The sequence below is a fragment of the Lepus europaeus genome, chromosome 1, assembly GCF_033115175.1.
Source record: "Lepus europaeus isolate LE1 chromosome 1, mLepTim1.pri, whole genome shotgun sequence".
Lineage (NCBI taxonomy): Eukaryota > Metazoa > Chordata > Mammalia > Lagomorpha > Leporidae > Lepus > Lepus europaeus.
In genome coordinates, this window is record NC_084827.1 from 84,193,690 (window position 1) to 84,208,238 (window position 14,549).

The 14,549-nt window shown below is 36.5% G+C and overlaps 1 protein-coding gene across 1 annotated transcript in view; it reads left to right on the forward strand.

Moving 5' to 3' along the window:
- The window catches only part of KYNU (kynureninase), a 172,915-nt gene that overhangs the window by 61,642 nt on the left and 96,724 nt on the right, over positions 1-14,549 (forward strand). Inside the window, exons 5-7 of the mRNA XM_062186263.1 lie at positions 9,788-9,849; positions 11,453-11,524; positions 12,687-12,761. Coding sequence (XP_062042247.1) covers positions 9,788-9,849; positions 11,453-11,524; positions 12,687-12,761 — 209 coding nt within the window. The remainder of the gene's footprint in view (positions 1-9,787; positions 9,850-11,452; positions 11,525-12,686; positions 12,762-14,549) is intronic.

A 14,549-nucleotide genomic window follows, 5' to 3' on the forward strand; every position in this document is an offset into this window, starting at 1 on the left:
AGGTCTTTCACCTGATGGTTCACTCCACAATTGGCCGCAATGGCCGGGGCTGTGCTGACCAAAGCCAGGAGCCAGAAGCTTCCTCTGGGTCTCCCACATGGGTGCAGGAGCTCAATGACTTAGGCCATCTTGAACTGCTTTCCCAGGCCATAGCAGAGAACTGGATCAGAAGTAGTGCAGCTGGGTCTTGAATTGGTGCCCATATGGGATGATGGTGCTTCAGGCCAGAGCATTAATGCACTGTGCCACAGCGCCAGCCCCCTATACTGTATTTTTTATTTGACATATTGAATTATTAATTTCTAAGATTTCAGTTTGATTTATCTTCAAAATTTTTATCTCACAGGAAAAGTTTTCATCTGTGTCATATATGGATTTCTTTAACTCATGAATTTGTTTCTCTTTGCTGCTTTTTTCCCCCAGAAAAATCCTTTATTTAAGGAATACAAACTTCATGTATTTCATAAGTACAACTCTAGGAATATAGTGATTCTTCCCACCATACTTATGCTCTCATCCACATTCCTACCTCTCCTCCTCCTCCCTCTCCCATTCCTAGTCCCATTCTCCATTTTAGATTAAATTTATACATATAAGACCAACTTTATACTAAGTAAAGAGTTCAATAATTTACATGGAAAAAAAAACTGTTCCTCAACAGTCTAGACAAGGGCTGTTCAAAGTCATTGCATCTTGATGTTAATTTCATTTCTTTTTGCTTTTGGAAACTTAATTAACTTTAAATAAGCACTGAAGAATGATACATCTTTTGCAAGCACTTAAACATAAGTATAATACAACTCTTTGAGGGCAGAGTTCCTGCAGAGGAAGTTAGTGCACAGTGACTCTTGTTGTTAATTTAACAATTAACACTCTAATGTATGACATCAGTGATCCCCTGAGGCTCTTGACATGAGCTGCCTATGCTGTGGAAGCCTTCTGAATCCACAAACTCCATCAGTACTCAGACAAGGCCATATGCAAAGTGGAAGTTCTCTTCTCCCTTCAAAGAAAAGGACCTCCTTCTTTGATGACCACTTCTTTCCACTAGGGACTCACCCACCAAGTATTTCATGTAGGACATTTTTTGCCACAATGTCTTGGCTTTCCATGTGTGAAATGCCCTTGTGGGCTTTTCAGCCAGACCAGAATGCTTTAAGGGCTGATTCTGAGGTCAGAGTGCTACTTAAAGCAATTGTCATTCTATGATTCTGCTTGTGGTCTGTTTCCTATGTTGGAGCATTCAATCATTTTTAATTCTAATTATTATTATAACCAGACACTTAATCCTATCCATATGATCACTTTCACTTAAGGTGGCATTTTTACCACACAGCTTAAGGGAATTTGGGGTTCCATGGCAAGTTTTAAACTGTACGGATAGAAGTAAGTACATAGGAATGTGTGCAGAACTATACAGCTTTAAAATAACAAACTTCATACACTTCATAATTATGATTTTAGTATTCCTATGATCTTTCTTCTGAATTCCTTTTCAAGAATTTAATCCATCTTTTCATCTTCACATTCTAATACTGAATTGTTGTTATGTTCCTTTGGGGGAGTCATCTTGTCTTCCATATCCTTGTTTCTTGTATTTCTTTATTTTTATGCATTTGTGACAACACTTGTTGGTTTTCTCCACTGATGGGTTTTGTCATTGAACTATTCTTCTGTGGCTTAGTGGAGTGTCTGCTCCTTTAGTGAATACCCAGAGACATATGCTGGATATAGTCAGGGATCTCTGGTCAGCGCTCCAGGGTGGTATATGAATTCAGGATGACACCCAAGTTGGGCATGGTAGATCTCTATTGTCAGCAAGGAGGAGGGTATCATCACACTTGTTGTCATAATCACACCTTACCTCCTCTCTTCCAACATGATCAGTGCCCAGGGTTAACCTACAGTGTGTATAAGCCACACCCACACTGGCACATGAATCACAGAGAGGATTTGTCCAGTCCTCAATGTGAACACAGAACCCTTTGCAATGACTCATCCCAGGAGTTCTGAGCTTCTGGCACCAGATACAGTGATTGCCCAGAGACCCAGCTACACCCTATGTCCCATCATGCAGTCACAGAATTGCCAGTCACAGCATGAAAGACTCCCACAGTCACAGGGTGTAGAGAATCCCCTCTCAGCCCCCGGGCCTGCCCCATCCACTGAGAGAGCGGAGACATTTCCAGAGCCAGCTGAATGCATGTGGGTGCTGCCCCATGACAGTTTAAGCCCTGGAGACTGTAATAGGCTGAGGGGATAGGAATACCTCACAGTCTCAAGTTGGAGCCCAGACACCTGTTAAGCCTTCCAGCCAGACTCAAAGACAGTGGGAAACATGGATTTTCCCCATCTAATCACCAGGTTGTGTGTATGACAGCCACCCAAGATGGCATCTTCTCCCTGCTGGTTGCCAGGTGCCCCTGCTCTCAGGAGCTGGCATCTCCTCCAGCCCCAGCTGCAGGAGTTGTGTGTAGTGTCTCATCTTGCTGCTGCGTGATGCCCTCTTACTTTCTGTAGAATTTGTACTGCAAATGGCTCTCTAGTTCTCCCTTGGGACTAGACTTCCTTCACTTTCCTTCTGTCTTCCCCTGGTCAAAATTAGCCTTTTAATCTCATTTTTCCATGAAGTTCCTGAGCTACCCATGTATAACTTTCCAGTTTCCAATGTTCCATGATAAAAGCATTTTCAAATTTCATTTTAATTATATTCAAAATGATCTTTAGTGTAATTATTTTGTTAGCTATGCATTTTGTTGTCTACAATTCTTACTTTACCAGGAGAAATATTCCTCTGTGTTTGTTGGCAAAAAGAATATGAACTGACAATATCAGCAAAAGTATATAATGAGCAATATTTTAAAAGCATTATATTTATTTACTTTTTTAATGTTTCAGTAATTATTATCCCCCTGTTAACTTCTAAAATTATATATAATAGTTGTGGGAATGGTCCTTAAGCTTAATTTAAAATTGAATTCACTCTGATTGCTTTAATAGGATCAAATATTCTCAGGAGGTGTTTTTAAGTATGTGTCAAAGGACAAATTTGCAACAATTTAAAGATCCTGATTAGCTTAATTTTCAATTCTAGAATTGGGCAAATTTCCAAAATTTGAATAAGTATTCTAATAAGCTGAGCAGAGGAGTTTGGTTCATAGATGGCTGGAAAAAAAAGAAAAACAAGCAAGAAAGGAAAGGTACATTCCTCATTTTAAAGTTAGTTTCTTTTAAGTTGGGCAGAGAGAGACAGAACAATAGAAAAATGACTGATTAACATCACATTTCATTACATTACATTTTTCATGAAAGATTAAGTCACAGGAAACTTTTTTAGCACTCCCAATAAAACTCACTTATTGGGATATTTGACAGTTACTTCTTCAGTCTTGATTTCCAGAACCTCAGTTAACAGCTTAGTTTCAGTTCGGTTGACTTTGCACTGTAGTTTTTGTGTGTGTGTGTGTGTTTTTTTTTTTTTTTTTTTTTGCAGTCTCTATGCAGGTTCCCTTTTTGCCTGGATTGAAAGTTCTGAGAAAAATCTGATCAAGTATTAAATATCAAAAATATTTAGTCATGAGCAAACAAATTGTATATTTGGGTCATAATGGGATTTTCAGGTTCTTAAAACCACAGTCTTTATATCATCACAAAATTTCTCAAAATGAAATGACAGGAGGATAATACATTTGTTATGTGTACAAATTGATAGTAGATATATTGGGAGGTTGAAGGACCCAGGTTCTTATCCATGATATACTTAAAAAAACTCAATGATGAGACATAAAGTTTAGCAAAGGATTAATATTTTTGGCAAAGCAAAAGTACATACTCAAGAGAGAGTACAGACATGCTCTAGAGTGAGTTGCAACCCATGAGGTTCGAGGTCATTCCATTATGTGATCTGGAGGCACAGAATGGTGCTTTGAGTAGAATTCTTCAGCCCAATGGCAGGGATTTACAGGAATTTTGTAACTGCCAAATTTCTGGTTGGGAAGTCTCAGAAGTGTCATGGCATCTGATGCATGATGGGAGTAGGAGTATCAGCATGGCAATTCTATTATAGTGGTACAAAAGCTATCAGTCATCACAGGGATGCATTTGGCAGTTCTGTTGGACATTTTCTGTCAGTGCTGGTTCTGAACTGTGGCTTCACTACAGAAGTGACGCAGGTTGCCAGCAATGGGAGAAGTTTGGAGGCAGCCCTTCTGGATGCTGTGGTGATGTCTTCCCTTGGATTATTTTTTCCTGATCCATTATTGTCGCTTTACCTATATGAGATATAGAAGAGAATGAGACAGGGAAAGACTGCATTTATTCATAGGCATAAAGACTTTCAGTTTCCTAAGAAGGCAAAAACTATTAATAAAACATGCATAGCCAACAATTCTGCAAAAAACTTTCCCTTATAAATAATGTCATATTATCAAAGTTTTAAAAATAGAATTACTAATGAATATTATTAGTTTTATTAAGCTTAATTTGGGCTTATAAAATATTGTAATAAAACATATATTTGTTTATGAAACTTTGCACTTGCCACTGAGAAAAAAAAATAATTCCTGGCAGCTTTCCCCTAATAGTAACAGACCATCAGCCATGCATACCTCTAGAGACCACAGCAACTTGACACTTGAAAACTGGAGAAAGAAGTATACGAAATTTGCCTGACTACAAACCAGACAACTAAATCCATTATGACATTGGCATCTGCTCATTAAAATACAGAGAACATGATATTGCAAGAACAAGAGCCTTAAGAAGTGTCTTATTGAAATAAGAAGGCAGGGAGAGCAGTTGACCTACCTGGGGATAGTTACTGTTAGCCCAAGTCCTTCAGGATATGGACTATGGATTTTCCCCCTTTTTTTGTAGACTGACAGACACTGCCTAACTAGATTTATTCCAGTTAAGGGGCCAGGGCTGATCTAGATTGACCTAGAATTCATTATGCATTGATTGTGATACATCAGCACACTATGACACACCTACCAGCAATCATGACAGGAAACACAGGACCAAATAATGAACCTGAAGATATGTCAGCTAGATTTATGGAAATTTCCACCCAATTTGTAAAAAAAACATGAATATTCCCTATCTGTATTAGGATGTACCTTTCCTTATAATGTTAAAAGCAGTTCAGGTCGTGTCTATCCAAGAGAGTCTGCACTCTAACTTTGGCACATGTGCTTTTATTTTCTCAATGAAATTCTGCTGCTTGCTATTTGCTGCTCTTTGACTTTGTCATGAATTCTTTCTTGGGGCAAAGTTAAGAATCTTGACACTGAGTAGTGGTCACTTGCTGTTCTGTTCACTGCCGTTATCCAGTGTTAGGAAGCTTGGGAACTTGTCATCCTTACTTTATAAAAAAAGATTTGAAATTATGTTAGGATTAGAAAGACACAGGAGAAATTGGTTTGAACCAGGGTCTTCTGTATTTGAATATATTGTATTAACTGTGCTTTTGTAGGTAATCTCAATCAAAGATTATTATTTTATTTTTTTCCAAGATAAATTGTGTTAGTTCATTGATAAAATGAAAAAAAAAATCAAAGAAAATACTTCATATACCTCATTGGTTTATTGTAAAGATTGTGATATAAGTCAGGTGTTTATAATTTCAACACATAGTAACAGTTCTCTAAATATTGGCTGGCCATGGTTTGGGAAAAGAAACTAATGTTTCATTTAACTTGTTTCCCCTTTTGGTAAAGCAAAAGATGGTATTCAGCAAATAAATGAACTTGTTATAAACAAGCAGAAAAACACTCTTCGGGTAAGAGCTCTGGATCATACCTGTATGAGATGGTATGATTCAAATCTTGACATTTATTGCAGTGAGTTATAAATGATGTTTTTTAAAAAATAGATACTTTTAGACCTTGATAAGGTTTCTCAAAGCTTTTTTAAAAATTTTGCCCCCAAATACTTGTAGTTCTTAATGTTTCCACATTGATTCAAAACAAGGCTCTCAAGAGAAAGAAAAGGAACAAAGAAAAGCAACTTGAAAGATCTTGCTTACTTTTTAAAATAGGTTTATTTTCTTATAGAATGTTGATGATATTGAAATATCTCAGAACAATGTTGATCTCAAAGATATAATTTAAATAAGAAGAAATAGGTCAATTAGGTATATTTTCTTTTGAAAATAAACTAAAAATCAAACTGATTGGTAACTCTTTGATATTAGGCGTGCTTGATTCTTCAGTGCCTTTACTTTATATGTGAAACAAACATTTCTGTTAATGTTTTGAAACTCATATTACCACCAACCTGGCATATTCTGTGCACTTGCATGTATGCTGAATACGCTGATCCTGCCCTTGGACAAATTTCAGCAGCAGGCGAGGATAGTCTTTTATGAAGTTCTTAATTCAATTTAACTAAATGAGGTCCAGTGGAGGAGTATGTGTATATGTGTATGTACAAATTAGTTAATTCAGACAGGGGTTATTTATAAAGAATTGGTCCACTTGTAAGCATGCTATTTAAAGTGAAGTACAGAATGCTCAGTGTCATATCAGAAGTGTAACTGTGGAATACTTCTGCCCACCCGTGTGGGAATGGGCATGACTGCAGGTTCATCACATTCTCAGGCTAGAACATTTTTAGGTGATCCCTAATGAAGACTGGGTGGTCTGAATGACCAAATTTCTCAGGAATCTATAATTATCTCTTTTTTTAAGATTTATTTATTTGAAAGACAGAGTTACAGGAAGAGAGGAGAGAGACAGACAGATCTTCTATCTGGTGGTTCACTCCCCAGAGAGCCACAACAGCCAGGGCTGGGCTGAAGCCAGGAGATTCGTGCATATCACATACGTGGGTTCAGGGGGCCAAGGATCAGGGTCATCCTCCACTGTTTTCTGAGGCACACCAGCAGGGAGCCAGATCAGAAGTGGAGTAGCCCAGAGTCAAAGTGGTGCTCACATGGGATGTGAATGCTGCAGATCATGGCTTATATGTAATTATTTTAAGCAGAATGGACTGTTCAAGCAAAGATAGAATATCTGAACTTTTGTAGAAAGTCTCTGCTCCTTTTCCCTCTTGCATTTCTTTGATTTCATTTTGTGATAACTAATGTTTTGTTCTTCTGTTTTCTTGTTCTCAGTATATTCTCTCCCATGTTTCTCCTTCTACTAATCACTTGTCTTTGCATTCCTCCTTTCACTCTCCCTCCAAATAATCACACTTTTTAAAAGTGATTTATTTTATTTATTTGAAAGGCAGAGTTACTGAAAGAAAGAAGAAGAGACAGAGAGGTTTTCCATCCACTTGTTCACTCCCTAAATGGCCTCAATGGCCAGGGCTGAGCCAGGCCAAAGTCTGCAGCTAGAGCTTCTTCTGGGTCTCCCACATAGTACAGGGGCCTAAGTATTTGGGTGGTCCTCCACTGCTTTCCCAGGTGTAGTGGCAGGCAGATGGCTCAGAAGTGGAGTAGCTGTGACTTGAACTGGCACCCATATGGGATGCTGGGGCTGCAGGTGTACGTAGCCCACAGGGAATCAAAAGATGGATCAGGTTAGGAATCTTAGATGATGATTTGTTTTAGAAGTAACAGCAGAAATTCATACCATGATGTAGAGAAGCTAGTATAATAAAGGTGGCACCTTTAAAGTCTTTTAAGATTTTATTTTTATTTACTCGAAAGGTAGAGTTACTGAGTTGGGGTAGGGGTAGGAGAGAGAATTCTTCCATCTGGTGGTTCACTCCCCAAATGGCCACAACAATGAAGTGGAGCAGCTCAGACTCAAAACTGCACCCATGTGGGATGCAGGCATTGCACGCTGCAGCTTTTCCTGCTAAACCACAATACCATCCTCCTTTGTAACCTATTAAAGAAATTTGCTATTTAGGAAAAGGCTTAATCTGCTATATGCAACATAAGCCTATCACATCTGTCAGGTATGTCTAAGAGGAATTTTGTTTAGTGCTAGGGATGTAGAATGAGATTCTTTTAATTGTCCCTTGATTTCAGACATTATTCACTTTACAATTGCTGGGGATACATCTTTTAACACCTGCTATTTGTTTGCCTACCGGATGGAGCAATACATGTGGCGTATGCAACAAAAGTGTTCCTTGACTAAATGAAGATATGGGCCCTCCTTGAATAGCTGTGTTGAAATATAAATTCTTAAGTTACACACTTACCTTCAATGGTCTCCCCTCAAGCAAACTTATCCTGGAATTATTAGATTTATCATTCTGCTTTACTCTCTAGTCTTATAAAATGGAACTGTTTAAAGTAATATTTAGTAATATTTTCAATGTAAAATATAGGGTTTGTTTTATATGTGTGTTCAGTCATCTAGTACTGCCTTATAAACATTAAGATATGTAGCCCATTTTTTAGCAATATTCTGATTATACAGGACTAATTGCCTTTGAAAATCTTATACAGGGGATAGCATTGTGATGCAGGGGTTAAGTTGCCATTTGCAATGCTAGCATCTCTTATCAGAGTACATGTTTGTGTACTGGCTAATCTGATCCAGCTTTCTGCTAATGTGGCTAGGAAAGCAGTGAAGATGATCGAACTACTTGGGGCCCTGCCTTCCATGTGGGAGATCAGAATGGAGTTCCTTTCTCCTAAATTAATCCTGAACAGCCCTGACAGTTGTATCCATTTGGGAGTGTACAAGAAGATGGGTGGTCTATCTCATGTGCTCTTCCTTTTGCTGTACCTTTGAAATAAATAAATTCAAACTCACAATAGTGAAGGTATTGCTATTATTGTTATGTTCTGCATTCTTAACCAATGTGTTGTCTGTCTCTGGGTCTGTCTCTAGTGCTAAAATTGTTGTTAATAGGAATTAGATCAGATTATGTTTACAGAGTAGGTAATTTTGCATGTTTTCACCATATAATACACAGTTGTATTATCTTTTATCTCAGTGCATATGAATCAACTTCAGAGCAATTTAGGTCATTTTACTTTGCTAGGTAGCACTTTTGCCTTAGAAAATATTATTATTTTTTTTTAATTTGACAGAGTTAGTGAGAGAGAGAGACAGAGAAAAGGTCTTCCTTCCATTGGTTCACCCCCACAATGGTTGCTACAGCCGGCACTGTGCCGAGCTGAAGCCAGGAGCCAGGTGCTTCTTCCTGGTCTCCCACGCAGGTGCAAGTGCCCAAGCACTTGGGCCATCCTCCACTGCCCTCCTGGGCCACAGCAGAGAGCTGGACTGGAAGAGGAGCAACCAGGACTAGAACCCGGTGCCCATATGGGATGCCGGTGCTGCAGGCAGAGGATTAACCAAGTGAGCCCCGCGCCAGCCCTTAGAAAGTATTGTATGTCTCACTACAATAACAGTGAATTATGTGTCACAAAATAGCTTTTTTTTTTTCCTTAAAGCTATATATCCTAATTTGATGTTAGAAATGACCAGCTTTAGAAATGTGATTGGCCTTGATGTCTTTTTAGATTCCTTCTGAAGATACATGTAGTACAAAAATGAATTCTTTGGGAATTGGAAAACTAGTTGATAATGGGGTAAATCATTTTTACTTTATAGGAAAAAGTAAATGCTTCATTATTTTGTTGTTATTTACTGCCTCAAAAGGGAAATATAATTTTAGGTAGCTATGTGCATGTGAGTCCAGATTTCATTTGATAAAAAGAGGCAAGAGGGACAACTTCCATTTCTTTATGATGACATATCAAGTATGCCCTTATCTCTAAAAACATTGTAATGGATGAGTGAAGCCTTCCTACCCTGGTTTTTTCCAGTATCTCTAGAACAACTAGAAGCATGTAAATTATGATATTTTTATTTTACAGGAGCTAATGAGAAAGAAATAGCTCTAATGAATGCTTTGACCGTCAATTTACATCTCCTACTGGTAAGTTTCCTTTCCCACAAATGTTTAGAATACTCTTAATTATAGAATCTGATGTTTCTTATCTTTAATTCATGAGCGTCTATGATTTACGTCTACGTGGTTTACAGATGTGAAAGTTGTGAGGTTATTTTAATTTTTACCAGCAAATGCTGGACAATAGTATAACAGCCTCTGCATCATCATGGAAGAGTTGACTTTGGCAAAGGCTATATAATAATTAACAGTGCTTATCTCAGAACGTAAGGAACAAGAGACATGGTGGGTAAAAAGGAAAATATCTTTCAGTACACAAAACAATCATGTTAGCAAAGCACTGAGTTTTTTAGAAAGTTTTCCAATATACTGATTTTCACACAGTAGGGTTATGGATCAGTATAGTTTTGTGTTATAGGTTATAAGAAATATGTTAAAAAATACTTGGAAATTAAAATTATGTAGGAGAAAGGTCTCCAGTGCCTTGAATAGTTAATAAAATATTTCTCACATTTTAAGTACTCAACACAGTTTTCTTAAAATGACACATACTTATATATTCTTAATTTTGATTGTGGTGTTTGTGATATGACCATTACCCTATGATTTGGAAAATTTTGACTTCACTTTTTAAAATGTCATATAAATATATTATAAATTTAGACATCCCTGGACTTGATTTATAGGCAAGTTACTCAATGCCTCTCTGACCTTGGACAAGGTTTGTAGCATCTCTAATTCTTAATATTCTCCTGTTTAAAAATGAGGACAATAATACCTACCTCATAGATACTGAGGAGGATTAAATGTGATAATATGTGAAAATTCCTCAAGCATGCCATCCAGTGATCGACATCACTTAACAATAACTGCTGTACTTATTGTCAACCTCATTCTCCAGGAACTATTTGCAGAAAGAAAAGGGTCCCCCTGGACAGTGGGTGCACTGGTGCCTCTTGTTTCATGGTGGGGCTGAGGTACTTTTGGGTGAAACAAAAATAAGCTCACAGGGGACCGACACTGTGGTGTAGCGAGCAAAAGCCACTGCCTGCAGTGCCAGCATCCCATATGGCCAATTCATGTCCCGGCTGCTCCACTTCCCATCCAGCTATGGACGACATCTCTCTCTGCCTCTCCTCTCTCTGTGTAACTCTGACTTTCAAATAAATGAATAAATTTTTTTAAAAAAATAAGCTCAAAGAAAATAATAAAATAATAAAGCAGTGGGAATGATGTGTGGAGAAAGCTCAGCTGACAGTGTAAAGTCCATCAATATAAAGAACAAATCTGTAGAACATGTCGTAATCTCATACTACAGAAGTTGTGGATAAGTGCTATGGGAAGATAATTTTTCAATTAAGTGTGAGAATTTGTTTTTATCTGATTGCCATTCCAACCCCACCCCCCATTCAAGTTTGCTTTTCTGAAAATAAGAATAATCAGCCAATATCTTTGTTTTTATAATTATTTGGAAACAAGGTAAATTGAAAAGGTACCTCTAATAACTTTAAATGTTTAATTAATAAATGCCTTTAAAGTGTTGGAGGTTGTAAAATGAAAATGTGACATAAAATGAGCAAATGTATAAATTGTGCATTAATGCTTTCTCAATAAATCCATTTCATTGCAGTTATCATTCTTTAAGCCTACACCAAAACGGCATAAAATTCTTCTAGAAGCCAAAGCCTTCCCTTCTGATCATGTAAGGATTTCTTCAAATAATATTTATGCTCTTTCTATTCTTCCTAGAGAAGCTGATCATTTGTCTGACTTCAGTGTTTATTCACTAGTCTTTTCCAAGTAACCTTACAATAAAAATCTGTCAAAGGCCTTTCATTTAGACATTTCTTATAGATTGTTGCTTTATTTCTTTGGTCAGTAGAACATGTGTTTAGGGAGGAAAGAATTGAATAGGTACATTGACTTATTAGTGTTTTTAAAGACATTGAGCAAAACAATGGTCTAAATCAAGTGTAGTTATAAATGTCTCATTAATTATTGTTGCTGTCTTATTTTACAAAATCAAATCAATACAAGCTCCAGTGCTTAATGCTTTATCTGTAGAGTTGAAATATAAACTTTTACTCTTCCGTTTGTTTACATAGCACTCTAACAATTATTGATTTCTTATTATTATGCATTATTAAAGATTAAAAACATTTCTGTGGTTTAGTAAACAATATCATACTGCAACATTATGATCAATTCAATTGAGAAGAAATTTGATTATTCCTGACACAGATAAACGTAAATAACATATTTCAGTTTCAATGCTTTGTATTATTACTGTTAACTGCTCTGGTTCACATCTTATAATTTTAGGGCATCTAAAAATTATGTCAAAATTAATAGTCATTATACTACTATAAAGAAACCATAACATCTTGAAAGAAATCAGAGCCTTTGTAATTGCCATGCATATCTTATACTCTCAAATAAGTAAATTTTTAATGCCCTTTCCTTTCATTAATTTAGTATTTTTAGAGTGAGCTACTTCTATAGCTTGTGTTCAAGCATAATGAATATATACTATTCATTTTGGTTATTTTGCAGGTTCTACTTTTGAACTAGATGAGGTGATCTAACATCATATTTAAAAAAATCCCCTGTAACCATTAAGGTCTAGATGAATGCTACATTTCCATTCATGTCAAATGTGAAGTATTTCAAAGAATGTTGGGATGCTTGCAAATAAATCATACTAAGTGGTTTTTCTCTGATGTACTCAGTTACTTTTAACCTTGACCTTGGACTTAATATGATATGTTTTTATTGATATTTTATTATTATTTTCAGATTTGCTATTTCAGTGTACTTCTGTGTCTTGGGTTTGATTTAATATAGAAATCATCTTCCCTTTCCAGTATGCTATTGAGTCACAGCTTCAACTTCATGGACTTAATGTTGAGAAAAGTATGCGGATTATAAAGCCAAGAGAGGTATATCAGAAAGAAATAAATATTCATCATGCTTCTATTTGATATTGATTGTTTTCTTCATTTTCCTCAAAACCTTATTATCTTCATTATTTTAATGGAACTTTCAAAAAAGTATAAAAGATCTAAACTTCTGTTACTGTGAGATCATTTTGTTTAAAATAGAGAATAACTCAGAAGTGTATTTATTTTCATTTTCAAGGGCTAACCATATGGCAAGCAAACTATTTTCCTATTTATACCACTGGAATATGTTGTATTCTTCAGTGGGATAGGAGGGGAGTAGCATTGGGTATATATCATTGTTAATTTCAAATGTCACGACTCAGGGACACCATTAAAATCAGGCTAGAGCCCAATGGCGTTTTTGAAATGCAGTCATGACTTAATCTTTCACATTCCTTCTTACTTTTAAGTATCAAACATTTGCCTTTGTGTTCAGATAAGAATGGAGAATGGAATGTCATATAGTGAGAAGGGCTTGAGTTTTCCAGCATGGGTTATATACTTCCATGGAATATCAGGCCCTCCAATGTACAGATTATGTGACTATGGGAAAGTTACTTTATTGGCCTGAGATTCCTTTATATTTAAAGAGGTAACAAAAGGTACATTTAATACAGTTTACCATATGTCCAAGGTCTACAGTACTGCATACTATACCTCAATAGAGACATAAGGCTAAGTTTGACAGACTTTGACATATAAACCCTGCGGCTAGTGTAATTTGGCAGTAAGAGAATCATACAAAATAAATTTCAGGTTTAATATGGAATGCTCATAGTCTTTTAAGCCAATGTTTGAATAATTACTTCTTTCAATCAGAATTACTTTGAATTAAGGACCTATTCTATTCACTTCTATTTGCCAACACGCAATAAATTAACATAATAAAAAGTTTCATACCTGGGAGAGGATAGCTATTACATATGTCACATATAAATCTCTAATGTTTAGTATAAATGAATACAGCCACTAATAATCACAAATTTTCATATTATAAATAATTATTGTTTGGAGTTACATAGTGAATCATAACCTTGGGACCATTTTTTAGTATAAATAGATAGGAGTCAAGGTGGGAGGAGGGTATGGGGGAAAGAACCTCTATTTTCCTAAAGTTGTACCTATGAAAAAATGCATTCATTAAATAAAAGCTTTAAAATAAATAAATAAATAGATAAATAAATAGGAGCAATTCTATAGGACTATATTTTCTCATTGTCTTATTTGACAAATACTGTTTCTTTAAAGAAATTAACTGAACATTGCTCTCTATGACACTTTTGGTACTTTTTTTTACATTATGGTGGACAGACCTTTTTTAGATTCTCTTAAGAATACAGAGTCTGTGAGAAGGGCATTTGGCTTAATGGTTAAGACATGTGCTAGGACACTCACATCCCATGTCAGACAACCTGGGTTCAATACTGGGCTCTAACTCCTGACTGAGCTTCCTGCTAACCAGACCATAGGAGGCAGCAGCGCTGGCTCAAGTAGCTGGGTCTCTGCCACTCAACTGGGACACTTGGATTGAGCTCTCAGCTCCTGGCTTTGGCTTGGCCCAGACACAACCATCTCAGGCATCTGGGGAGTCAATCAGCAAATGAACCCTTCTCTGTCTATCTTTTTCCTTGTCTCTCTGCCTCTCCTATAAACAAAAAACGAAAAACTTGGTTCATTTAAAAAAAATAGTATTTTTTAATTTTTTTTATTTAGTAAATATAAATTTCCAAAGTACAGTTTATGGATTACATTGGCTTCCCCCCCATAATTTCCCTCCCACTCGCA